The sequence below is a fragment of the Cuculus canorus genome, chromosome Z (assembly GCF_017976375.1).
Source record: "Cuculus canorus isolate bCucCan1 chromosome Z, bCucCan1.pri, whole genome shotgun sequence".
Classification (NCBI taxonomy): domain Eukaryota; kingdom Metazoa; phylum Chordata; class Aves; order Cuculiformes; family Cuculidae; genus Cuculus; species Cuculus canorus.
Window position 1 is genome coordinate 8,408,090 of NC_071441.1, and position 27,430 is coordinate 8,435,519.

A 27,430-nucleotide genomic window follows, 5' to 3' on the forward strand; every position below is an offset into this window, starting at 1 on the left:
ATGTCTCTAAAAGGCAAGAATCTTAAGCTAATTACATTATGGAAATGATTGTACAATGAAGGAAACTGTGCTAGTGCAGGTAAATTTTTAAGCCTTGGATTCGAGTGTATCAGTTCTTTGCATTTACTTATTTCTTCACAGCAGAAGTTAGATGGGCTGCAGTGTTGAAAGAAAACATTCATTGAGCCAAATAAAATATACACTATTTCCCTTGTCATTTGCCTGTGGAACATAAAGTGCCAAGCTGTAAGAGATGTTCTACTAGCTACATCATCTGGCTTCTTGGCAAGGCCTTAATTTGTAGAGTTGGTAGGACAGTGCTTATTTGGCCTGCATGCTGCTATTAGAAATCTATATGGTCGTTATAGTTTACATTGACTCTTAGGTTGTAATATTGTATGAGGCAAATTAACAGAATAGCAATTCAGACAGTTTAATAATTTTTCTTTAACTTCCTACCTGTTTGCGCAGCTGTCTCATAAGACCACTGTGCAGTTGTTGGAAGGTTTGTTAACTTTTGCAAGGGTGAATCACCATTCACTTATAATTGAGGCAGCATCATTAGATATTTTGTGTTTTAGTCGTCTGCTCTCTATCACATTTTACTATTCCTTTAAGACTCCCAGGTAAAAAGTAGATTATATTTAGTGTGATAATCAGTATTTATTACATAAATACATTTATGCTAATCGGGAATAAACTTAAGATTGGAAATGGTGAGGAGGTGATGAGAAGCTCCAGTTGCTAGAAGAGGAAGTTTCTGGAACAGAAACTATGATAAAATTGCTGGAAGTTAATACTTTTGCATATGCATAGCTACCTGTCTGCAAAAGGTATTAATAAGAAGCTTTGGGCAGTAGTGTAATCTTGTGTGTGTTTCAAGGATAGAAAGTTTAAAAAGCAACTTGACTTCATGTCTGGGTGGTGTGAAACAACCTGGTTAGGTAGTACTATGTGTTGGGTCTGGCTGAGGTGGAGTTAGTTTACCCGGCAGCAGCCCTCTCAGTGCTGTGGTGTGTATCAGTAGCCAGAAGGATGTTGGTAACACACCAGTGTGTTGGCTACTGCTGAGCAGCGCTCTCACAACAGTAGGACTGTCTCTCCAGCATTCTCCCCTCACCAGCAGGTTGGGGGTGAGCCAGATCTTGGGAGGGGACATGGCCAGGACAGCTGACCCAAACTGACCACAGGGATTTTTTGTACCATATGACGTCTGCTCAGCAGAAAATAAAAAAGCTAAGAGAAAGGAGGAGGAAGAGGTGGGTGTTGAGAATCTTGGCTAGTTTATTAGTGCGGATACAGATGCCATTTGTTTTTTTCCATTTCCGTTTTCTTTATCAAACTTAGAAGGAGCAAAATTGTTCTCTCAAATAAGTCACAGTGTTAACAGGCTAGCTCAGATCCAAAAGAATCATTGCACAGATTGGTATTGAACACACGTTAAATTACCTTTTACCCTGCCATCCATTTGTGTTCTGTGCAGAGCAGTTTGTGTAGCAGTGCTGTGATCCTGGTTTGGGCAGGGACAGTATTTAAATTTTCATGTTAATTTGAAGGATGATTTGTGCTGTATGATTAATTTGTGCTGTATGAAATACATAGTTTTAGCAACTTGCTTGAGAGTTTAAATATTGCTTTGTTAAATTGAGATGGTTTTGTATATTTTTTTTGTGTTCAGTTCAGTAAGAAGACAAAAGGCTTAAAGAGGAGCACAGATCTTGGAGTTATTACACCTGGAGTAAAACTAAAGATAGTTATGATGATAGGAGCTACTGTATTAGAGAGGGTAAATGACTGAAAAGTTCTGTCTGTTTATACAGAACTAACTTCAGAGGGTGGTAGCTGTATGCAAGAGAAATCAAGATACATTTTTTTCCTTTTAAGTCTCTTGTTACAACTAAAGCATTTGCAGAACCCAAGCGTTAGGTATTTTCCTTTCAAAACCTGCTAAAGCAGTCTTTTGCCACCCACAGTGGGTTCTGTTTGTGTTGGTGCAACTGTTTTGGGGGCAAAGCAGTAAGACAGATTAGTAATAAATCTGTGCTTAAAATAGCAGCTTACCATTGTCTGTTAAAAATAACTCTGCAGAAGGGGTTCTTATCAGTTTTGCAGTCATGCTAATGTAGCTCAGGTTAATCCTGTTATCAGTAGAACTATGCAGTCTTTCTTGATATTTCTGAGAGAGATCTGATTATTTGTGCGGTAACTGTGTCATTGAGAGGTGGAAAAATAGGTGCTGTTAATTAATGTTTCACTAAAGGAATTTCTGTGGCTTACAGATGCATCAAGCAGTCACCTGCATTTTCGTTTAATGAGATTTTTCAGAGAAGTTCGTAATGGTGACTGTCACAGACAGTCCCTTATTTCTCCTTATAAGGGAAAAAAGTGAGAGACCTTTTAAATGCCATCGGTGTCTTCTTTTCTTTGCTCTTTTTGTAAAGCAGTTCTTTGTTTCCCCTTTGGAAACTTATTCATTCAGATTATTTCTGGAAACATTGATAAGCAAATAGACTGTCACTGGACCAAATGGCATAAAATATGTCCTTTAGGATATCTGATTTGTATAATTATGAAAGATATGTTATTGTTGCTTTGCGTTTTGATCTTGTTAGATCATAATGTTCCTGTGGGTTAATTTCAGGCAGTGTTTGCCATCCTCTGTTCCCTGTGAAAGCTTTGTAGACATTTTCTGTGGGAGGCTGGAGAGCAAGAAAGTTATGTGCAAAATTCATTTTGCATGGGAGCAGTTTTGAAAATGTAAATATTTTTCCCCCAGTATAAGAGAGAACAGAGAGAGTAACCCTTTCCAAATGTACGTCTTGCTCAACAGCGTGTGCCATGATGCAGCAATGACAGCTCTCACCTCTCTGGTTAGTCCAGGCTTCCAAGTCTTAGTAGTAATAAAAAAAATGTGGACTATCAATTCCAGACACTAGTCTTCCTGCTCCCCAATCTTTGTATCTTTCTAGTTTGTTCAGGCAAGAAATGGTAGGACTTGTAAATGTTGGATGCTCTGTTGGAAGTCTTGATTGTGTTAAGAAGAGAGTCCATTCTAAAACTGTGGGACTTTAAGACGACACGGTGTCTAGCAGCTATAAATTTCAGATAATTTGAGTAAATTATTTATGTAGTGAATTGTTTATGGTCATGTTCTTCATTTTTAACAATGTCAGCTAAAAACAATCATTCTTTTGCAATCCGGATTCTGGAAAACTTAAAAGGGTGGTACTAGTAAGTGTGCACTTGCAACCACTTCACTTGTTGGGAAATTTTAAGCCAAAAGTAGGTCATTAATTTTTGAGAACTTTAGTTGATATATCGAGGCTATTCTGCATCCAGGCAGCTCTCAGGCAGAGGAATAAAAAAAGCTTGCGAAATTGTTCTGTTTCTTTAAAAAAATATTCAGAAATAAATGTGGAGGTATCGTCCATTGAAGATTTGGGGTGGGGGAACTGCCCTCTTTGAAGGAGTGAGGAGGAGAAAGGAGGCCGAAGAACTAGGGTCATAGTTCTCCCTGAAGTTAAAGACACAACGTGTGTTTGAAAACAACTTCTTGATGCATGTTCAAGGCAGTCTTTCTCATCAGCTTTTGTTGCATCTTCGATTTGTTAGGCTTTTGTCTGTATGAACAGTTCTTCTTTCCTCTTTATATGGAGCTTTTCTTCTGGAGACAAGGGAGAGGCTTCCTCAGGGACTGAGAACTTGAGGCAGTTGATTGCATACCTTAGCTCACTGAAGAGAAGATTGATGAAGTGCAACAGGAGGATCTATGGCAGAGGGTGATGTAAATGTCACTCACATGCTTCACAATATTTTCAAGAAAGTAAGAAAGAAAAATAATCTATTTGGGAGCTGTTGACACAGGGCTTGAGCACAGGAAGAGATTGCAAGAGGAGCAAACCATCATGGAGGGTATAAATTAAACTGATTTGCCTCCTATTATACCTTGGCAGCAATCAAAATCCAGTGGAGCTGAATGCTTTATGCTGTATAGGCTCTTGGAGAGCAAGTTAGGAAAGGAAGGCCCACTTTTTTTGTTTTCCTGTCAGTAATATATCCCATCCTGCCTTCTCTTCCCTTAGATACTGTATGTATCTGACAGATGTCTTTAGGTAACCACTAATTGCTTCTTCAGTAATCACTCCATCTTTATAATTTGCTTGAAAAGGCTGATTGTCTACTCATGTTTGGTATGTACTTAATATTGAAGAACTATATTTTGCTACTTGGTTTCTTAAGGCAGCTACAAAATCCATGTATTGCTACTAGGTAAGTGAAGCAAGGGCATCCAGGTGATTGCTGCTTGTTATATACAAACCTGTTGGTTGCCCTAGGTATTCAGTATGCAAGCTGCAGAATTCACTTGTGCTAAAGGTGCAATACAATAAAGCCACTTTAGTTACATTGAATTTGGAGAAGTGACAGTTCCAGTTTTCAGAAAAAAATGAGCTGCTCTGAAGTTTTCATTTAAAATGTAATGCCTAGAGAACAACAGTGAGAAAACAGAAACTTCTGAAACTTGAAGAACAATGTATTTATGAGATGAAGGAACAGGAACAATTAACTTTTGCCAAAACAGGATTTGTATTTTAACTGCTTGGTCTTAATAGAATGATCTTATTTTCAAATTGTAAAATGCCGACCATGTGTTTAAAATAAAAATTGCCACATCAGCAACTGGCTCAAGTGCTGCCTTTCAAATAAGTCTGCTTTATATAATCTTTGAAATAGCTGTGTTTTTTAGTTTGTCTTAAATCGCTTCCTTCACAGTTGAACTATGCTGATTTTTAAAAAGTCTTTAACGTGAATCAGCAGGAATTGTTTGGTCTTTCTTTGGCATGTTTGGTGCATATATTATAGTTGTATGAGGTTCTTTGTTTTCTCTTCTGACTTTATGACAGCATTCGAGAGAGAATGTGACACTTAAGATTTGTTCTTTCGCGTGGTTGACTGTCTTGCAAGCACAGAGCTAAGTTATGCCTTAAAGCCGTGTAACATTATCCAGAATGGAATGAGGGGTTCATAGTAGGATTGGAGCAGTCCCAGCAGTGTTTTGCCAGATCTTTGCTGGTCTGTAGATACACCAGTGGCTGTAGCCAGCTGGTTGGACATATTCTAGCTGCTTTAATTGATGCTTGGCTGAAGCAGTGGATGTTGCTGTAGGAAACAATCTTAACACTGGCATAATTGCTGTGGCATTCCTTAACTGGCATTCTCTGTTGTAGAGAAGCAAGCTTTTTAGGGAGTGGTAATTCCTCTTTACTAGAACAACTGATATATTTAGAAAAATAGACAAGTGCTTGGGTACATATTCTTTTTATCAGATCTAAGGAGAAAACTTCGCATTGATTAGTATCAGTGGCAGAAGTTCTCTCACCTTTATTTGGTGTATCAGACTGGAGGCATCTGTAGAAACTTAAGGTTTCTTCTGCATGCTGCAGCTTAGCTGTTGATGTTGTACTTATTTGCACGTTTCTGGCAGCAGAAAGCCATTTGTGGTAACTGCAGAACTGACAGTCTTATTTTAAATATGCGCTTCATGATCTAATTTAAGAGGTATTTCTGTTCTGTGGTGCATCGCTTGAAGTGAAAACCTCTGTGTGTATTTATGATGTGCTTACCAATGTAAGCTAGAATGACTGAAGGAGTCTTTAGTCATGGAAAGGAAAACTCGGGCTGTATGATTTATCTCAAACTCATTTTACATGGGTTCATGTTGGTACTTAGTATCAATGTATGCTGAAGGCTTCTCTGTAACAGCTGGCTTTTTTTCTGAGATGAGAAAATCATGCAGTGAGGAAGATTCTGGCTTGTGAGGCAATCTCATAAGGCTCTATATCTCAGATAAAGCAAATGGGATTACAGTTATTCTTAAATAGCCTATGTGTGAAGGAGTAATAGATTCAAACTGACATCAGTGCATTGGTGGATGTAGTATCAAATTTTTGACTGTACATTTAGAATTAAAAGAAAAAATTGTATATTTTGGTAGTGTCTTTTAAAATCCATTATACTTAGCTTGATGTAGAATGCACTTGATCTGAATTTCAGCATTTGCATATGTAAACTAATCATAGAATTACAGTTAGTTCTAGAATCACAGAATCATGGAATGGTTTGGTTTGGAAGATCATCCAGTCCCATCCCCGCTGCCATGGGCAGGGACACCTCCCACCAGACCAGGCTGCTCAAGGCCCATTCCAACCTGGCTTTGAACACCTCCAAGAACAGGGTATCCACGGCTTCCCTGAGGAGCCTGTTCCAGAGCCTCACCACCCAATTCATCATGAAGAATTTCTTCCTAATGTCTAGTCTAAATCTTCCCCCTTCCAATTTAAAGCCATTCCACCTTGTCCCGTCATTACATGCCTTTGTAAAAAGTCTCTCCCCAGCTTTCTTGTAGGACCCCTTCGGGTACTGGAAGGTCACTATAAGGTCTCCTTGGATCCTTCTCAGGCTGAACAACCGCAACTCTCAGCCTGTCCTTATAGCAGAGGTGCTCCAGCCCTCTGATCATCCATGTAGCCCTCCTCTGGGCCCGTTCCAACAGCTCCATATCCTTCTTATGTTGAGGTTTTCAGAACTTGACACAATACTCCAGGTGAGGTCTCACAAGAGCAGAGTAGAGGGGGAGAGCCACCTCCCTCGCCCTGCTGGCCATGCTTATTTTGAGGCAGCCCAGGATACGGTTGGCCTTCTGGGTTGCAAGCACGCACTGCCGGCTCATGTCAAGCTTCTCTTTAACCAGCATCCACGCAGTGCTCTGCAGGGCTGCTCTCAATCCCTCCATTCCCCATCCTGTATTGAAACCACATATTGCCCTGACCCAGGTGAAGGACCTTGCACTTGGCCTTGTTGAACCTCATGAGGTTCACACAGGCCCGCTTCTCCAACTTGTCCCGGTCCCTCTAGATGACATCTTATCCTTTTGGTGTGACAAATGTACCACTCACCTTGGTGTCACTTGCAAACTTGCTGAGGGTGCTGTCACTGTCTGTATCATTGATTAAAATATTAAACAGCACTGTTGTTACAGTGAGTTGTTTTTTACTAGCCTGTGCTTTTTTAATTATGTGTGACAAGGGAATACCTCTGCTAGATACCTTACTGTGTAGCAAAAGGCAAAGAAATTAGTTGCAAGAGGGTACATTATAATTGGTTTTAGGTAAAGCAAATCTTGAGTTTAAAAGAAATTGTGTTCCCCAGTGTCAGCAGTCTCAGAGCTTCTAAAATGTCTGATAGAACATGCTGAACTTTTAGCAGTCATATAGTTGCATGAAGAATGTCTTGAAAATCCTCATTTTCTTATCTGTTTTACTTGTTATTAATTTAAAATGTCTAATCATAACTGAATTTACTTATAGGCCTTGTTGAAATGACAACACTTCAGCAGGTATCTTATTTCATAGAATCATAGAATAGTTTGGGTTGGAGGGGACCTTAAAGATCATCCAGTTCCAACCCCCCTGCCGTGGACAGGGAAATCCCACTGGCTCAGGCTGCCCAAGGCCCCATCCAACCTGGCCTTGAGCACCTCCAGGGATGGGGCAGCCACAGCTTCCCTGGGCAACCTGTGCCACTGCCTCACCACTCTCATAGGGAAGAAACTCTTCCTAACGTCTAGTCTAAATCTGCCCCTCTCCAGTTTATACCCATTCCCTCTCGTCCTATCACTGCAAGCCTTTATGAATAGCCCCTCTCCAGCTTTCCTATAGGCCCCCTTCAGGGACTGGAAGGCCCCCTTCAGGTACTTTCATGTCTATGTCACCCTTAATGAGCAATAAGTACTAAACAGTTGCAAACTGTTGCACTTCAGCTTCTTATAATATACTTTTAATTTAAATATCAATTGCCATTTTGTTCCTCATCATGCAGCTCTGGTTTGCTGGTGTCTTCAGTCATGTAGTAGTATTTTTAGCAGACCTTGCTATTTTTCTGTCTATGCCTTTTTATAGATGTGTTGTATGTCCAGACCTCATAGAGTCTCCTAGGGGAAATTTTGTTTTGAAAATATATCAAATTACTCTGTTTTTCTTTATAGTAATTGACAAGAGAGTGTTTTTTTTTTCAAAAATCTAGTAAAGACTGAACTACTTTAGTTTGGTGGGGTTAGGGGAGTATGCTGTCATAAGCTTTTCAGGAATCCAGGAGGTTTGATAACCTATTTGCTTGTTAACACCTTCAAAGAGCTCTGAAAGTTCTGTGAGATCTAACTTGGTTTTGTAAAATGCCTATTTATGCTGCTCTTCTGCTATATTATACCCAGCAATATGGTCCTTCTGCTTTCCATTCTTTGTTGCACAGAAATTAGAATTTCTGTTTAACTCCTGGATTTCCCTTGGATCCTTTCTGAAGAGGTCAGGCAGGTGTTCCTTTGATACCAGTGCTACTTTAGGTGAAAGGTTATGCACCGCAGTGGGGAAATTTCATACTTGGGAAGTTTGGGGTTTCTGTCATCTGATTGCAGCAGCTTCTTACTTGGTTTATTAGGGTGGCCTTCTGTTCTGACACTGAAGTTGGAGACAGATCTTTAACTTTGCCCTTTGCTTATAGTGGCTGTAGTGTTGACACCTTCTAGATTCATCCTTGGATGCTGTTTAACTGTTCTGTGTGTTCTTTGAAGAGCTGGTTGTTTTAATGTATATCAATTAAATGTTTGCAATTATTATGATATTGATGTCATCTTCTTGGTTAAGAACATAACAGCAGCCATGGTCAGTCAGGCCAAAGGTGCACCTACCTAGTCCAATACCCTTTCCTTGACAGAGAACAGAACCAAATCTTCTTAGAAAATATGAATGGGGAAAGAAGTTAGTGATGTGATATTTTGCGCAATACTTTCTCAGCATCCTTTGTTCTTAGGTTATACAAAATAGTTGTATACAAATCTATAAAAAAATCAAACTTCATAGAATTGTAGAACGGTTGGGGTTGAAAGAGACCTGGAGATCATCTTGTCCAAGTCCCTGATTTAGCAGAACCATCAAGAGCAGGCTGCTCACGACCATATCCAGAGGGTTTTTGTGTATCTCCACAAGTGGAGAGTTTGTAAATTGTTTTTTAATGAGATATTAGTTAAGTTAAAGAAGTCATGGACTACCTGTGTTTGAACAGTCCTTACAAAGCACCAATGTGATCAGTAAGTCTTAAGAGAAAAAGGTGTCCAAGCAAGTTTTTCCAGAGTTTTAAAATAATGGATTGCTTTAAATAGTTAAATAACTATTATTTTAACATTAAAATAATTGAAAATTTTTCATCTGAATTTTTCATTTCATTCAAATCTAATTTATAATATTGTAATATAGCTATAGAAAAGATGAGACATAAATGCTGTTAGATGTTCAGCATAATAAAATTTCTTAGGATATGATGAAGCACTTAATCAAAATTCAAGACAAGTTACACTACCCATCAAAGCAACACCTTGTATAAAACACTGCATCATGATTTGATATATTCTATATGCTGCAATGATTCTTCTTTTTAACTGGACAGTGTTCTTGGATCTTTTTCAGGGTTCAGCTGATCCTTTAAATAGTGCATTCCACCTGACATACAACATGGTACTGAACTTGCTTCGAGTAGAGGAAATTAACCCTGAATACATGTTAGAAAAATCCTTCTATCAGTTCCAACATTACAGAACGATTCCTGAAATAGTAGAAAGTAAGTATTATGGTATGTTGTACTTGCAGACCTCAGTATAAAAAATGGTGCTGCTGTGAGATTGGGTAGTTACACTTCAGTACGGTTATAAGAATTTATACCTCTGCAGTTCTTGTCTTTCCTGCTAACAGTTGCCACTGCACAATTTGCTGTTATGTTATAGTTTCAGGAAGAGTTATTTCCTCTTGTTCTTGGGACCTGCATTGATAGACATTGTCAATCTATGAAGAGAACTTTCACCTCTGAGCCAGACAAGAATGTTTGTTACATTTCTAAACTGTAGGACAGGAAGAAGGAAAAAAAATAAAATAAAATTCATGTGGCTTGTTAGAGGTGCAGAGAAGTCTTATTCCTTTTTGATACACAGAACTTGGCTAAAAAAATATGATTTTAATCTCTCCGTATGATCTCTGAAAAGAAATTAGGTTTCCTATACTGCATTCAGAGTAGTATAGGAAAAAATGTTCAGTTAAAATGAAAAGCAAAATTCAGAGAGGACTGGGACATTATTTGCTCTCCAGTGAGTAACTACATTTTGAGATGTGCTCTTTAAATAGTGTGTTTTCATGAGCCAAAGTCAGTTTCCAGAGGTCTCAGCCAACGTTTGGGAGTGAGGCCTCTTTCAAGATTTGACCTGAAAGAATCTTAAGAACATGAGAGCTAACTACTTCTTTGCCATTGATGAATGAACGGTTAATCTGGAAATTGAATATTAAGAGAGACTCTGTGTGTATGCGTGCCTGTGTGTCCGTGTGTGTGTGTGTGGCTTTGATAGATTTGCTGAGGTGGGGTTTTGATTCCTTCTGCAGGATTTCTTTTAGTTTGCAGGTGCAGTATTTAAGACAGTAGTAATGAAATATGTTATGTATATCCCGAGAGCTTGCCTGTTCCAGCTGGCATGCCTGGATCTTCATTCTGTCATTCCAGCATTACTGTTTAAATAGCGAATTTGGAGAACACTTTTTTTATTTCTTGGGCATTTTCTGTTTTGGCACCACACTGGTTGTTAGAATTTTGTAATCACTTCAACTGCAATTAAAAACACAACGGAGAGAAATTATTGTTTAGATCAAGGAGGGAATTATGCCATGAGTATGGAGTGCTAGTTTTTTTTCTTTAAAAAGAGAGTGGCTGAAAATAAGGAGCACTTCCCTGGGCTATCTCTGAACTTCCAGTGAAGTAGGATTTCTGAGTCACTCACATACATTCAAATATCATCCAAGAGGGTGAGTTAGTAGGGAGGGAAAAGATCTTTATAATGTGTCCTTGGCTTATGTTTACTAGCAGTGTTACCAGTGTGAGAGAGCAAAGGATGTTGCTTGTAATCAAACCTGATTTGCCTAAATAAGGTGTAAAAATGTTGGAGGAAGAAAAAACTGATTTCTAACTGATGAAATCAGAACCTAAAACAGGTTAGGCTCTAGAAGAACATCTTCTGACAACTCCCCCTCTTGTTGGAAGACATCTTGTTAGAAGATGTCTTTGAGCAATCTTCTTTTCACAGGAGGAGGTAGAAGAGTGCTGGTAGGCGGTGAATACCTTCCAAAAACCATTGCAAGTTTTTCTTGTTTGTGCAACACTTTATCAGTGATTCCTGGACAACTGAGGGTCCAGTCTTCTCTGTTTCCTCAAGCTTCTTTGTGTTAAAAAATGTAGTATTAATATTTAAATTTTGAAAATAGAATTTAATGGACATTTTTATAGATTTCTAGCTTTCCAGTTATTATAAATGAATGCCAAAGTGGTGACAAAATACCAGTTATATAGATCTGAAAGTGTAGCATTGATTTCTAAATCTGTGTAGTTATTAATTTCCGTGAGATTTTGCTTTTTATTACAGGGGTGAATACTTTGGAAGGACAATACAACAAAATAGGAATTCCAAATGAAGAAAATGTGGTCATATACTATAAAATCCGACAGCAGCTTGCAAAGCTGGGTAAAGAGATTGAAGAGTACATTCACAAACCAAAGTATTGCTTGCCCTTCCTACAGCCAGGAAGACTGGTAAAGGTAATTTGATTTTTCTTTTGTTTTGCTTCTAGTTCAAATCTCTACCTGTCCATCACGTTTGCAGAGTTTGTTTTTCTCTGCCACATTAGCATCTTGAGAAATTACATGCACCACAATAAGCAAAGAGTTTGACTGTCGTTTTGTTTTTTTGTTAAGTATTCAGTTATCTAGTAAAAGAAATGCTGTTTTCATGATGAATGATAGTCCATGACTGCTGTTGTAAATATCAGAAATAGAAAAAGATATGCTTGCTAGAATGCGATTGTACACGGGCTATGTTATAACATCTTGTAATATTTTCAGGTGAAGAACGAAGGTGATGACTTTGGATGGGGAGTGGTTGTTAATTTCTCTAAGAAATCTAATGTCAAGGTAAAATGCATTCTCTCCATTACAGAAATATATACCCTGCTGCTTTTTCTGAAAATAAGATAAAACTCTTTTTTTGTTGTACTCAAAGGCGAAAAAAAAAAAATATTTTGCCCTATATTTACAAAATCTTCAAGTCTTTCTGGAGTGAAAGTATAAAGCAAAAAATTATGGGAGGTGGGAAAAGCTGTAACTGCTGTGTTCATTTTTTAACTTTTGGCATATTCATGGAGGAAATGCTTGTGTCTGGGATATGTAGTTCAAAAGTGCATTTGGCACTACAGATCTTTCAAACTGTTTCGTTTGTTTCTGAGACATCTCCAACAATGCTATGCTAAACCCTTCATGGGAAAGGTACGATGTTATCTATGCTCAGAAGATCTATAGAAGCTGTAAGTGAGGGTTGAGAGGGTAGGGAGACTGATGTTTGTTGCTGCGTGGAGAGTTATCTTAAACTGGGGATTTGTGTCTTGAGTCCTAAACTACTGTGTGAGACATGGGATTGCTTGTTCTCTGAGACATTGCGGTGGAATTCGGAGTTGAGATGTTAGATTACCAAGAAAGCAAAACAATAGAAATGGATTCGGGGAAATGTGGAAGAAAATACAGAGGGCAGTGATGCAACAGAAGCCAGATATGTTTTTCCTTCCAGAAATCCATTTTCATAGTTGGTCTCTGCTTAACCCCAGAGACGATGTTTTGGTCTCCCTTTAAGAAATGTTTTGACAGGCTACTCTGCTGGCTAAATTAAAACCTAAGTTTAAAGTATACTTTTCTGTGGTGGTGTTTTTGCTGTAATTTTGGCAGGAGAGCATTGGCATTAATTATGAGTTCTAAATGAGAAGTTGTCTTTGTGAAGTTTTGCTGGCGCCTGTCTGTTGTGGCACCTTTTGGTTCTCCTCTAATATATGTTCATTAAAGAGGAAATAAGAAAAATGTGTGCATATAGAACTTATTAGAAGAGATCTTGTTTTTGTTTTTCATCTTCCTTTTGAAGGTCACATTTCTCTTTTCAAGTTGGAAAAGTGGACTGTTACTTTTGCTGCTTAAGCTTTTCCTTCTAGACTGCTTTTTTTCATAGAGCCACAAGAGCAGTAAAACAAGTTCTCCCCTCACCCCAGCCTTCTATGTAAAATTGCCTACTTCTATGTCACTGGAGGCATTTCTTCTATCTATGCACGTTTTATCCACATATATATTTGCCTTCCCTATCTGGCCTGTCTTACGGTTGTATGAAGCCTGTAAGTTTGAATGTTAGCTTTGAAGTTATGGTCTGTTCTGCAGGAGATGGCTCTGGCTCCAGCAGCAATTTTTTTCATGAAGTCATTCTAGCAGCTGGGTTGAATTTTTCCTTTAGAGTTCTGTGGAAAGAATGACAATAGGTGCTAAAAATTATGGGACAGACTTAAAGCAATGTAACTTTTAATATCTGTATGGAAAAACTAGTTTGTATGAGCAGAGGCAAAACAAATTACTTAAAGAAGCTGTTACTTACCCATTTTGATATATCCATTAAATGCATTTTTGTCTGAGGATACAGATGTATACTACTACATTTAACAGTAATGGAGAGAGATACATAGTTAGTATTGGAAATATATCACTATTATGCCATATCTTTAAACCTTCATTCACATCTAAGCTGCAGCATTTCTGTGGATTTGCTTTTAGAAATCATGTTGAATTTGGTCTATGCTACTGTTTTTTCTTTAATGGTCAAGTTTTTCTCTACTTTATCAGTTTCTAATGAAGTCCCTTTTTTAGTGAGAAATATATATAGTGAAGATTGACGCTTAGTGTTACAGTATTTCTGTATTTCAGTGAGTATTTCTCTTTGCTGGAATGTGACAGCAAAAGCACAAGTCGTTGTTAGTTACGTTAGTTGTTAATTATATTTAGATGTTTTTCCAGCATAATTTCATGATACAGTGTTCCACAGAGTTGTGATTGCAAATAGCACTTTATCCTGAATTACAGTAGACAGAAGAATTTATTTCAAGCAGTGGTGCTTGCTAAGTATTATACAGGAAAGTAGGCAGCAAAGTAGCTATTTGCTTTGGAATTCGTAACAATCCCCAAATATTTTTGAGTTAGAAGTTGTATTTCCACTAGATTGTGCCAGCAGTATGCTAGTTTTATCATTGTGCTGTTTATAGTCCATGTTGTCATCTGACCTCTGATTCTAGACATCAAATTTTTGTCTATTAACAATTATTGGTATTAAAATTTGAGATGCTGCAGTTTGGTCTTTCTTATTTAGATGACTATAATACTTGTTTAGTATACTTAAATTTGCATACTTCTCTGTTCATGTTTGTTTATAATGTCTGCTACATAAACATTGGCTTTAGTGCTGTGTCATGGTCACTGAATTTTCAGTGAATCTGATGTTATTGATATGGCAGTCTGAATTTATCTGTGCCATATGTCTTGATTTGCAGATACGACTGACTGTCTTGTCTTGTTTTCTTTCCACCTACGTGAAGTAGTAGATTTTTCAGGACAAATCTAAAATCATTGGAATACACCTAATCATACAATATTCTGCCAAAGAGGGCACAGTTTTATCCGTGAAGCATGTGAATGTAGCATGAAATAAAGTATCATTCAAACTTTATATGACAGAGATCTGTGACTAGCAAATTTTTACAGGTTTTTCTAGTCCTCTTTTTCTCTTGCATATGAAGATGTAGCTGTTCCTGTTCAAGGGTTTGGTGAAATCTACTGAAGGAAATAGTGCACGTTCAAAAGCAGTTCTAGATTAAGTCACGTCTGGTCAGTGTCGTCTAAAAGACATTGGTATATGTAAACTTATGGAGCATAATATTAACAGCAAATGTTAATGACAATTATACACCTTTATTAATAGGTTAGCAATACAAATACTGATCAAATTTTTTTTCTCTCTCTCATAAGTTTCTAGACAGCTCCAATTCTAGTATTTTCTGTAGCATTTATGTATGCAGCTATGAGTTTAGTCCCTTTTCCTTTCAAGTCAGCATTATGCTTTCCATTGCTTTGACTGGATTTGGTATACAAGGATGTTTTTTTAGCATTCCAGTTCTGAGAACACCATCATGGGTCTTCTACATTGCTGTGAGTGCTTTCTGCAAATGTAGGACAGAATTCAAAGGAATAGTTTCTTCGCCAGCAAGTAATTGCATTTCTTGCAGAAATTACCTACCTTGTAGAACAGAATAACCCTGTTTTTCTGTTTAGTTTACTATGGCAGTTTCTCATAGTACTTCTGAGACTCTCTCTGAAATGCTGGCTGGCTCTACCCTGCTTTGCAGGCACTGAAAGAAAATAGTACATTGTAGATTTTTAATGAAAAATACTGCCCAGTGAAACTGAATTGAGTTACCATGGAATTTTGAAAAGACTATTTTCTTTCCCTCTCTGTTGTATTTGGAAGCAGAGAAGCTTGCAGATAGTGTTTTAAAAGATGATGTCTGCTTCCAGTGTTATGCCTATAACTTAGTTCTATTCAAAGTCATAAAAATACTTTCCTGTAGTAGGACTGTATTTGTGCAACCTTCATGCATATTGATCCAATCAAATAACTAATGTGAGTTTTTTTAAACCAGCATATAATAGAGGTTATAGATTAGTGAACAGTAGTTTTTAACCACCAGCACTGCATGTTTGTATTCTCTGAATGAATGTCTGGTGTTAGGTGTGCAGTTTGTGATGTATAAAGATGTTATGGACCTGTTTTTTTCTGTGCGTTCAACAGCCTAATTCTGGTGAATTGGACCCATTATACGTAGTCGAAGTGCTACTTTACTGCAGCAAAGAGAGTTTGAAAAATTCTGCTACTGAGGCTGCAAAGCCAGCCAGACCTGATGAGAAAGGAGAGATGCAGGTTTGTTACACGTTTAATATCAATAATTTCTTAGAAATGTTCTCAAAAATTCCATTTCCACAGCATTTGTAAGCTGTCGTAAAAGAGGGATTGATGGGTTAAGGAAGAGAAAGGAGCTGTAAACCCAACTTTGATTTCTTAAACAGTTGCTGATTTCACTGAAGAAGAAACTTCAAAAACTTCCAAGATACTTGAGCGAATTTGTTACTATATAAAATCTCCAGACAAACAACTGTCTATAAGCTATATTTTACTTAGATACTTTCGTGGGTAACGTGCATTTGTTGTGCTAGATTTGGGAATTTAGTTAGAATTTTTATAATGCCGGAGTAATAAATTCTAGCAATGCTCTTTGGCAGGTACTTTTCTTAGCAGTATCTTCTATCTCTGGGAATAGAATGTTTATTCTTTTCTGGTTTTCTTACCCCTTCAGCTTTGCAAGGCTATCTCATCTTAAATTTTTCTGTTTTCATTAAAGCATTTGCATGATTTGTAATTTTCCATTTGAAACCCTGTGTCAAGACAGATAATTGTAATTTTCACATCAGAGGCAGTTGTTTACTTAGCACTTGTAGCTTCTCTCCAGATTTGACTGCACAAACTTACTTTTTTTGTTTATTAATAAATTATCTCACTACTGACATTTTCCTGTTTCCTGCTGTCACCTTACCCACTGCCGTGTCCTTATGTACACAGGGTTTTTGTTCCTTTGGAACAGTAATAATAAAAATATATCTTTTAATGATTTGTGAGTTACTTCACTCTCTTTTATAGGTCGTTCCTGTTTTGGTGCATCTTCTCTCAGCTATCAGCAGTGTCCGACTTTACATACCGAAAGACCTGAGGCCTATTGACAACAGGCAAAGTGTTTTAAAATCCATACAAGTAAGTTCTGCTAGGTTGTGTAAGCACTCTTCCCTGATTGGTGAACTACTCCTGAACCCAAGACAACTTGTTCTAAAGACATTTATCTAAAGATTGTGTCACATAGCGTGATTCCTAAATGGAGTTGGAAGCCATGATGTGTGTCAGTTGTTTCTTCTTGTCAATAGTTGTTTGAAACTGATTTCAGAAACTGTTGAAACATCAGAAAATTAACTTGTGTTACTGCCTCCTGTCTGCCTATAGCTGGGCCAGCTGATTTGTGAAAGCATAGTTTGTTACTGTTATTAATCTTACCAAGAAAATATTTATTTTATCCTTTTAGGAAGTACAGAAGCGATTTCCCGATGGAGTGCCGTTACTGGACCCCATTGATGATATGGGCATCAAAGATCAAGGACTGAAAAAAGTAATCCAAAAAGTAGAGGCATTTGAGCATAGGATGTATTCACATCCTCTTCACAATGATCCCAACTTGGAAACTGTGTACAAACTTTGTGAAAAAAAAGCACAGGTAAAATTATAATATAAGACACTGTACATGTATTTAGCTGAAGTTCCCATCTTACTTGCTTTTCGTTTTGTTTGCAAAGTCCAAATGATCCTTTTTAAGTTAATAAGCCCAAATAATACTTTTTAAATGCAATGAAATTATTGATTCTTGATAATGAACTGGCTGAGTTGGTGTTATGCCGTTGATTGATATCAGATAGGAAGTACATCTGGAAAGAAAACTCTTCAAAACAGGTCATCAGAGAGTATAAGGTTGCTGGAGTCTTTTTCACTGAGAAGGCGTAGCACAGTACAGTGTAGGTAAAGTCTTCACAGATAGTTGAAACTGGTAATTTTTAGTATGCCTGTGCAGAGCTAAGTTGAATTGATAGGGCTTATCAGCTTGGGGAGTGTACCATATGAACCACTGTGCTGCAGCTGCCTGAGCTGACTCTGAGCTGGAAGCAATACACTTCTTATTTTGTATAGCTTTGTACCCTGCTAGACTGAAACTGGTTGTGCACATAAACAGTTCTCGTGTTTCCATGCTGCTCCTGAAAACAGGTTCTCTAGGAATCACTTCAAAGAAGTGAGGTAGTTCCAGTATGGGCAGCACAAAGTTGCGTGTGGTAAGACCTGCTGGACCAAGCAGAGTTCTGCACGGTACACCCCATTGTCAGTCTGTTGACAGTGACTGTGATAAGAAGACAGTGGAGAAGCTCTAGTAGCAGGAAATAGTGCCTTTGGGTCACATTTGATTGAACAGTTGATTAGCTGAAACGTAGTACAGGTTTAAGAAGGTCATAGGATGGTTTGGGCTGGAAGGGACCTTTAAAGGCCAGCTAATCCAACTGCCCTGCGTTGAGGAGGGACGTCTTCAACTTGATTGGGTTGCTTAGAACCCCATCTAACCTGGCCTTGAATGTTTCCGGGAATGGGGCTTCTGCCACCTCTCTTGGAACCTGTTCTTATGTTTTATTACCATCATCCTAAAAATGTCTTCTTTATATCTACTCGAAGGCTACCCTCTTTTAGTTTAAAACCATTGCCCCTTGACCTATCGCAACAGGCCCTGCTGAAAAGATTGACCGTGTCTTTCTAATAAACCTCCTTCAATTACTGAAAGGCACAGTAAGTTCTCCCCTGAGCCTTCTCTTCTCCAGGCTGAACAAGCCCAACGTTTTCAACCTGTCTTCATAGGAAAGGTGTTCCATCCCTCTGATCATTTTTGTGGCCCTCCTCAAAAAGATGAGTGCTCATTTCTCAACCAAATATTTCTTCTGTGGTTTTTTTGGTCTGGTCTGGTTGTTTTTTTTTTTCCCCCCACTCTGAGTAAATAGGTTTAACTTCCCAAACTTACCAGAGTTTCCTTTGGGAAAATGGAACTGATTTTTTTGGAAAAAAAAAAATTAGTTTTAAACTTTCCTTTCAGTGGAGTTAGATGAGTCAGTGTTGATGAGTATGTCCATATACCGATGTTCTGGGGCCTTTATGTAGCTTAAACAATGTCTTTAAAATAGTTGCATCTTTTAAAACAGCAACATGTATTTTATGTATTTTTTTCTCCTTCTGACCCCATAGATTGCTATGGATATTAAAGCAGCAAAGCGAGAACTGAAAAAAGCCAGAACTGTCTTACAAATGGATGAACTCAAATGCCGCAAGCGTGTTTTGAGAAGACTTGGGTTTGCCACATCCTCAGATGTTATTGAGATGAAAGGACGGGTTGCTTGTGAAATCAGCAGGTAATTGGTTTCTGTGCAAAGTGATTATTGTAATGAATACAGATTTTACTGTCCTTGCTGAAATTAGTATGTCATGTGTATATTTTAAAGTTCTGAGACAATTAGAAGAAAGATTCTTCAGAGACTGTGTGATCTGAGTCATAAAGGGAATATAATGATTGAAGTAGTAAAGATAGCAACTTGAGGACAAAATGCAGTACATTTTAGAACTGAAATGTCAACATGCAAGTGCCAAAACAATGGTTATTCTCTTAAGTTGCCCAGATAGTAGCATGTATTTTCATTTAACATTAAAGATCACATGAGAGGATGGTCTCAGTTTCTATGTTTTCACTTCCCAGGACTCTCAGTACATAGTCACTCACGAACAAGGGTGATTGTCAGCAATTACCAGGTTGCTGACAAGTTTGGAATACAGCTTAATTGCCACCATAGGGCTGTTGGAATGCAATTCCTTTTATAATTCCTTATTAAGTCTTTATTTGGAAGCAAGTTTGTTCCTCTTTTCAATATCTTGGAAATACCCAGTTTTTTTTAGTTTTGTACAGCAGCAGTACCGATTTCAGTCTTTTTTCAGAGATTGCTGCACGCTGGTTCTTTGCAATCTCTTGATGTCAGTTTTTATCACACAGGGCTAAAGCAACTAGTACTAATTAGTACTAATTTCTATGAACTATCAGGAGAGATGCTTAGTAGTTCAGCAAGAGCTTTTAGTTTCCCTAAAATACTATCTTACTAATTAGCATCTCCCTTAAAAAGCTAATATATTAGTATTTGGTGTTCCTGTGAAAAAAATTAAGAAGCTGTTGTTTCTTATCTATATCCAGTTGCTTCACAAAATGGATTCACCATATTTCAGTTAAAAATCACATTTTAGTAAGTTTTCTGCCTAAGCTTCCTTCTCTTTCTTTTAGTGCTGATGAGCTACTCCTGACAGAAATGATGTTCAATGGTCTCTTCAATGACTTAACTGCAGAACAGGCAACTGCACTACTGAGCTGTTTTGTGTTTCAAGAGAATGTGAGTTACTTTTTGGTTAATGATTTCTAAACATCCTTGTCTACAAACAGTGTTGTTTATAAATCAGTTCCAAAATTCGGTCAAAACAGCTCAAGCCATTGTGCATTTTTAATCCTTTGCTAAGGTGTTTGATGTGAACTCCCACTGAACTTAGCTAAAGCATTGCAGCTTCAGTGCTAAAATATCATTCCTCATGAGTGACATGCTGAAGGTTGCATAAAATTGCAGTCTTTGTAGTGAATCTACAGCTGTTTCCTCCTCATGGAATGAAGTAATACTAGTAGATTCTCGGGAGATGTGCTTGTATTTATATGTGTACACACGCACATATCTGTGTAATTCTAAATGTAGAACGATTTTTTTTTTAAAAAAAGAAGCTTAACAATATCTGTTCCATACTTCAGGGTGAGGGTATCATTAATGCTGCAACACACCCATGTAGTTTGGACAGTACCCTTGACCTGTGGGTGAAAATTGTGATACCACATGGAATTGATATGAAAAGAACTGTTAAATACAGCTGTTAAAAGCATGGGCGTTTAATACTGGATTGCCTTATTTCCCTCCCTACAAGCTGTATAGAATTTTAGCATCATCAGGAAAACATGGTAAAAATATATTTCTATGTGAAGTATCACTGCAGCTAGCTAGCAAAATGTTTCACTCAGGTTCATTCTAAATGTGGAAAGCACATCAGTAGCAGATGCTAATGAATTACTTCTCTTAGTAGAAAGGATGCCAAGGGTGGGTGGAATATTGCTGTTCACTCAACAACAGTACTCGAGTCTAAACAGATAAAACATAAAAACGTTACTGTATTTGAATAGCCATAGTTTCATACATAACCACTGATGTTATTAAAGCATTTGTTTTTTATATTCTTGAAGAAAAACTTGTAACAGTTAAAGTAGTAAATAATCAGAAGTATGGAACAGCTAAATAGAGGGGATCGTGTAAGTATTGGGAAAGCAGGTGGGTTTTTTCCTTACTGTTGGCAAACTATACAGAAAGGTTTTGTTTTCTGATTTAATTTGAAGAACAAGTACTTGGGGAATTGAGCAAATTTTAGTGCTTGATAACAGGTTTGAAAAGTCATTGGAATAATTTAGGATGGTACTGGCACACATTGAACTTCTATTTTTGCACTTAATCTGTAGATTAGATGTATGGAACTGCATGAGATTATTTAATGTTGTCTTTTTCAGTCCAGTGAAATGCCAAAATTGACAGAGCAGTTGGCTGGACCGCTTCGGCAGATGCAGGTAATCTGTCTGTTACAACTCCATCTAAGCTCAGGGTTAATGTTAACATCAGTAAAGTGTGTGAGTAAAGTATGATGAGAGCATGGGGAAGACTTGATTGTGGATCATCAGTGAACTTGGCTGACACTGCATGTGGTTTTGTAGTGCTTAATAAAGGTTTATCTTGTAATTGCAAGAAATCTTTATGCTAATTTAGAATATGCCTTTAAAAACTTTAAGCTTTCTCACTATGCTGTAAGTTTTTTGTGCAGACAGACTCAGTGTAAGCCCTGGTTTACTTTCTGATTCTGAATGTGGAAATTTTTCATATTTGAAACCACATCTGTGCAGTACCTAATGATATGCAAGCCTTTCTGTTGGTTAAACACTATCTGTTTAAGCATATTATAAATATAAAATATTTTCTTTTAAAGGAGTGTGCAAAAAGAATTGCCAAGGTGTCAGCAGAAGCAAAACTGGAAATTGATGAAGAAAATTACTTAAATTCTTTCAGACCCAACCTAATGGATGTTGTGTATACATGGGCGAATGGAGCTAACTTTGCTCACATCTGCAAAATGACTGATGTCTTTGAAGGTACGTTAATCAGCTCTTCCTTAGGAGGTGTGAGATAGTAATTCCGTAACATGGAATGGTAATTCTGAATAACCTTATAATAGATTAAAAAATGTATTAACTCAGATATGTTAAAATATCTGCATGGCTGAAACTACATGGGGAAAAATGTTTACTATGTATGTTAATTTATAGTTACACTGATGATATTTTAGAATCTATAGAAGACTTTTAAAAAGGGATATCTTTAAATTTTAAAAATCTTTCCTATAAAACTCAGAAATTGCAACAAAGGTAACTTACTGTTGGTAGTTAAAGGGAAAAATACTGTGTTCCAAATGCTTGCCAGTAACTAGTACAGCTCTTGCAGTTGTCCTCATTACAGTTAAGAGCTTTATTTATTTGGTAAGTTGAAAGTTCCTCCTGCTGTCTTAATGCAGAAGTGAGAGGTGGTAACCACGCTCCTTTTTGGACAGTTCATCACAGCAGTGCAATGCAGATATTTGAAACCTTGGATGTAACCTGTGTTAACTTGGTTCCTGAAACTGGAGTACTAGAAACTGCCACTTGAGGAAGGTTTCTTAGTTTTCCTAATTTTAAAAGTAGGATGAATCAAAGCCCAGATGCTTTGTAAAAAGACAGACCATCTATCAAAGGTCAACCCAGAATGAAAGCCCTAGTTTCATCTTTTACCAGCTGTGTTGAAAGTTGTGGAGAACGGTAGGGTGGGTGTGCCAGTCTTACCCAGTCTATGTGTAAGGAATGATATTTGAAAATCCTTTCTGAGGTTGCTACTGTCCCCATTGTCTTGCCTGTCTTGAATGCTGGTGTCTTGTTTCTATGTACACAGTTGCAAATGGAGGTCCTTAGAAAAAGGAATTAATGTGCTTCTGTAATCCAGCGCATAGGCCCAGGAACTTTCTAAAGTAGGTTGCCTGCAAGCAACAAGAATCCTGGAAGTCTTGATTCTGTGTTGAACAGATTCCTCCTATTGCAGTGTGTGTCTGAGCCTTATATCTGCTGTAGAAGACATATCTGTACCCTGAGTACAGAAGGGGACAACACTCTGCAGGACAACTCTACACAGCTGTCTCTGCATGGGGACAGCTTTGTGCAGTTAAGGTGCAGAGTTGTCCCGGGTTAGAGGAACTCAAAAGGAGAAGCCGTAGCTGGCTTATGTTTTTACATTGGTCCTTCACTGTTCAGAATACACAGGGCAGTAATGTTTTGATTTACCAAATTTGGGCTGTGGCTAGTTGGTCAGCTTTGTCCAAGTCAACAGTGCTATCTCTCTCAAATTTAGATCTTACGGGCCCATTTTGAGAAGTTCAGCTCTTGTGGCAGTGATTGATGCATGATTCTTCACATAACTTTTAATGATCTGTGCGTTGTCCAACAGGAAGGAATGCTCTTCAGATGTCCACTGTCATTGGCACACACTTACCTTAAATGCAGTGTGGGGTTGCTAAATCCCAGGGGGATTTGTTCTCGTTCCCTAAGTTGCTGTAGTGATTTCAAAGAAATTAAAAAACAGAATGAAAAAAAACCCAAAACAAACAACAAAACACAAACCAAAAACCAGTGTCCTTATTTTGATCTCAAGTACAAATTTTCATTGTAGTTATCAGTGCTTCCTGTCTTAATTTTGATTGAGGTTGTTAACCATAAGGTACAGTAACATGGCTTATTAAAGCTCTAAAAGGAGGTGTGTTTTCCTCTTTGCCTTTTGAACAATGTAGAATCAGCAGTAATGAGTTGCCGCTATTACAGGGAGTCCCAACTTCACTGCTGTGCACTGGTTTAGTAAGGAGGCAGAAAATTGCCTATCCATTAGAGAGTGCATTGGAAGCCATCATTTTTTTTTAACCTAGTTTTTCATTTCCCACACCGCAGCTCCTTAAAACTGCTTTTCAAAAGACTATTGCTCTTCATGAGTGAGAGACTCATGTTCAGTTTGTGCTGTGATCAGGCTAACAGACATTGGCAGAACTTTTTTAGACAGAAACCTTGAGTTGATGGAATGCTTCCGCTCTCTGAAGCCTGAATATATATGGTGTTCTACTGTTTTGTTAGTATTGATGGTCAAGTGTCTGAGACCTCTTTTGGGTGCAGTTAGGAGCAGCATGAAAGCTTGTGGTTGTGCTAAGTAAATGCTATTTTTTCAGGTCGTAGCATAAGCATAAGCAAATGTGCTTCCCACAGACTGGTGCAGTGTTGATTGGCTATTGAAAATAAGTTGTCATTAAGCTGAAATTTACTTCTGTTGGGAAGAAGCAAATTAGAGAAGCTTTTTAAAGCTGTAAGGAAGAAGGGTAAACTGAGCTAAGTGTCCTATTAACCAGCTGCATATCAACTGTCTTGTTTTGTGTAAACATAGACATTAGTAATTTATTCCACAAATGCTTTTTTTTTTTTCTTCCTGCACAAAAAAGGCTGCAACAACCCCCATGGCATTGCTTGTTTACAGTGCTCCCTGGAACAGCTGTCAGGGTTGGCCTTGTAAATGGAGATGAGAGCTGAGCCTGGGCCTGCCACAGCACAGTGGCTGTTCTGGGGGAGCTGCCTGTGGTTCACTTGCTTTGGCTTTGTGCCTTGTAGAGACTGTGTGGGTTTTTTCACCTGGTGTCATTGCAGTGGATTTTAGATTGCTGCCCTCACACAAACCATTCTTACTGTAGAAACTGGCATGGCCTACTGGCACCATATGAATGATTTTTAGAAGTGTTATTTTACTCTTCTTAACTAACATAACTTTTCAGTAACGCCTTTGACACAGTTTCTCACAGCATTCTGCTTAGGACACTGTCAGACTCTGGCCTGGACAGGCGGACACTCCTGGGTGAAAAACTGGTTGGATGGCTGGGCCCAAAGTGTTGTGGTAAATGGAGTTAACTCCAACTGGAGGCCGGTCCCAAGTGGTGTCCCCAGGGCTCAGTGCTGGGTCCAGCCCTGTTCAGTGTCTTTATCCATGACCTGGATGAAGGGATCAAATGCACCCTAAGTAAGTTTGGGATGACACTAAGCTGGGTGGAAGTGTCGATCTGCTGGGGCGCGGAGAGAGATCTGAACAGGCTGGACTGCTGGGCTGAGACCAATAGTATGAGGTTTAGCGAGGCCAAATGTCAGGTCCTGCACTTGGGCCACAACAACCCTGTGCAACTACAGACTAGGGGAACAGTGGCTGGAAAGCTGCACAGAGGAGAAGGACCTGGTGGTGTTGATTGACAGCGACTGAACATGAGCCAGCAGCATGACCAGGGGGCCAAGGTGGCCAGTGGCATCTTGGCTTGGATCAGAAACAGTGTGACCAGCAGGTCCAGGGAGGTTATTCTGCCCCTGTACTCGGCACTGGTGAGACCACACCTCGAATCCTGTGTTCAGTTCTGGGCCCCTTACCACAAGAAGGATGTTGAGGCTCTGGAGCGTGTCCAGAGAAGAGCAATGAAGCTGGTGAGGGGGCTGGAGAACAAGACTTACAAGGAGCGGCTGAGGGAACTGGGGTTGTTTATCCTGGAGAAGAGGAGGCTGAGGGGGACCTTATTGCTCTCTACATCTACCTGAAAGGAGGTTGTGGAGAGGAGGGAGCTGGGCTCTTCTCCCAAGTGACAGGGGACAGGACAAGGGGGAATGGCCTCAAACTCCACCACCGGAGGTTCAGGCTGGACATCAGGAAAAAAATTTTTCACAGAAAGGGTCATTGGGCACTGTCGGAGGCTGCCCAGGGAGGGGGTTGAGTCACCTTCCCTGAAGGTATTTAAAAGATGGGTGGATGATGTGCTCAGGGACATGGTTTGGTGGTTGATGGGAATAGTTGGACTCGATCCTGGAGGTATTTTCCAACCTAGTGATTTTGTAGCTTTCCCAACAGCTTTGTAGAATATTCTTTTTATATGCCCTAGATTTTTTTCAGGTATTATGCTTAGTCCAGAGCAAGTATTTCATTCAATTGAGATCATCTCATCCAAGCCCCCTGCAGTGAGCAGGGACATCTCCAACTAGATCGGGTTGCTCAGACCCATGTCCAACTGTCCTCAAATGGTTCCAGGAGTAGAGCATCCGCAGCCTTTCTGGGCAACCTGTTCCCAACCTGAACCTACTCTCTTTCAATTTAAAACAATTATCCCTTGTCCTACTGCAACAGCCCCTGCTAAAACATCTGTCCCAGTCTTTCTTATAAGCCCCCTTTCAGTACTGAAGGTCTGTGATGACATCTCCCCGGGCTCTTCTGTTCTCCAGGCTGAACAATGCCAACTCAGCCTTTCCTCTCCGGAGAGGCATTCCATCTCTCTTCCCCGTGCCGAGGAATAAGGAGTTTGATACAGGTGGGGTCTGCAGAGCACAGAGTAAAGAGGCAGAATCACCTCTCTGGACCTGCTCGTCCCACTTCTTTTGATTCAGCCCATGATACAGTGGGCTTTCTGGGCTGCAAGTGCACATTGCAGGATTATGTTCAGCTTTTCATCTACCAGCACCTCCAAGTCTTTCTCAGCAGGGCTGTCAATCAATTCATCCCATATTTACCCTATGACAGTTACTGTGCGTGCAGTAATTTTGATTGAAGACTTGAGAAGCTGCTGGAGAAAATGACCAAACAAGCATGTATAGTGTTTGCATGCTACTAGAAGAGCATAAGCATTAGGGTCATTGCGTGGAACCTGTTACATAAGTTAAATAATGAGATGAATGCGTAACTACTGTGGGTATTAGGTTGCAGTGTAGGAACTATGCCAAGACCGAGCTTGTATGCATTGCTGTAAGCACACAGTGGAGGGATAGTGTGTTCCACAGACTCCTCAGTAGCACCAGAGTGCTAAGGTACACCACTCACTCTCTCTGACAACTAAAGACTAAGGGCAGTCAAAAAAAATAAACACACCTCCACCCCAAAACCTATGTGTGGTGGTTCTTGAAGCAGCAAACTTGTGAATCCTCTAAATCTGTATGTTTTTTGAGGGAAATCTTAAGTACTTGAAGGAAAAATCCAACAGGAATTACTAAGCAGCCCAGAGGTCCTCAGAGTAGATAGTAGTTAGAGACCTTGTAAACAGAAGAAGAAAAGAAGAGGACAGACTTTTGGAGATAGGTGTTTCCCTGAAATTGATAGAAAAATTGACTGATAAACAGCAGCCAAGCTCAAGACGTTTGTGACTGATAAATAGCAGCCAAGCTCAAGACGTAGGGTTGGTTTTAGCATTAACTTCTAGATAAATGGAAGAGGGCTGGAGAAGAAACTACTGCAAGTGAATTATTCAGTGACATGATGTGGCAGGGGCTACAAAGTTCTCTCTCTTGCTCTTTTTATGTAGGTAGCATAATTCGTTGCATGAGAAGGTTAGAAGAATTACTTCGGCAGATGTGCCAGGCTGCAAAAGCTATTGGAAACACAGAGCTGGAAAATAAGTTTGCAGAAGGTATGTATTTCACTTCCACAGTGTAAGAAGTAATTCTAGAAACCTTATGAAAGGACACTGAGGGAGGGGAGGGCAAGGGTATGGGTGAATGATGTGGTAATGTATCTGTTCATGATATTGTGGTGAACCACATCCTTGATCTCTTCCTAG

At 38.9% G+C, this 27,430-nt stretch overlaps 1 protein-coding gene across 1 annotated transcript in view; it reads left to right on the forward strand.

The window, feature by feature from the left end:
- MTREX (Mtr4 exosome RNA helicase) overlaps positions 1–27,430 on the forward strand; it is a 44,853-nt gene that overhangs the window by 16,995 nt on the left and 428 nt on the right. The window contains exons 16-26 of the mRNA XM_054053664.1: positions 9,516–9,666; positions 11,507–11,679; positions 11,983–12,051; positions 15,785–15,913; positions 16,688–16,798; positions 17,121–17,309; positions 18,869–19,032; positions 19,947–20,052; positions 21,258–21,314; positions 21,728–21,890; positions 27,176–27,280. Of these exons, the coding sequence (XP_053909639.1) occupies positions 9,516–9,666; positions 11,507–11,679; positions 11,983–12,051; positions 15,785–15,913; positions 16,688–16,798; positions 17,121–17,309; positions 18,869–19,032; positions 19,947–20,052; positions 21,258–21,314; positions 21,728–21,890; positions 27,176–27,280 (1,417 nt within the window). The remainder of the gene's footprint in view (positions 1–9,515; positions 9,667–11,506; positions 11,680–11,982; positions 12,052–15,784; positions 15,914–16,687; positions 16,799–17,120; positions 17,310–18,868; positions 19,033–19,946; positions 20,053–21,257; positions 21,315–21,727; positions 21,891–27,175; positions 27,281–27,430) is intronic.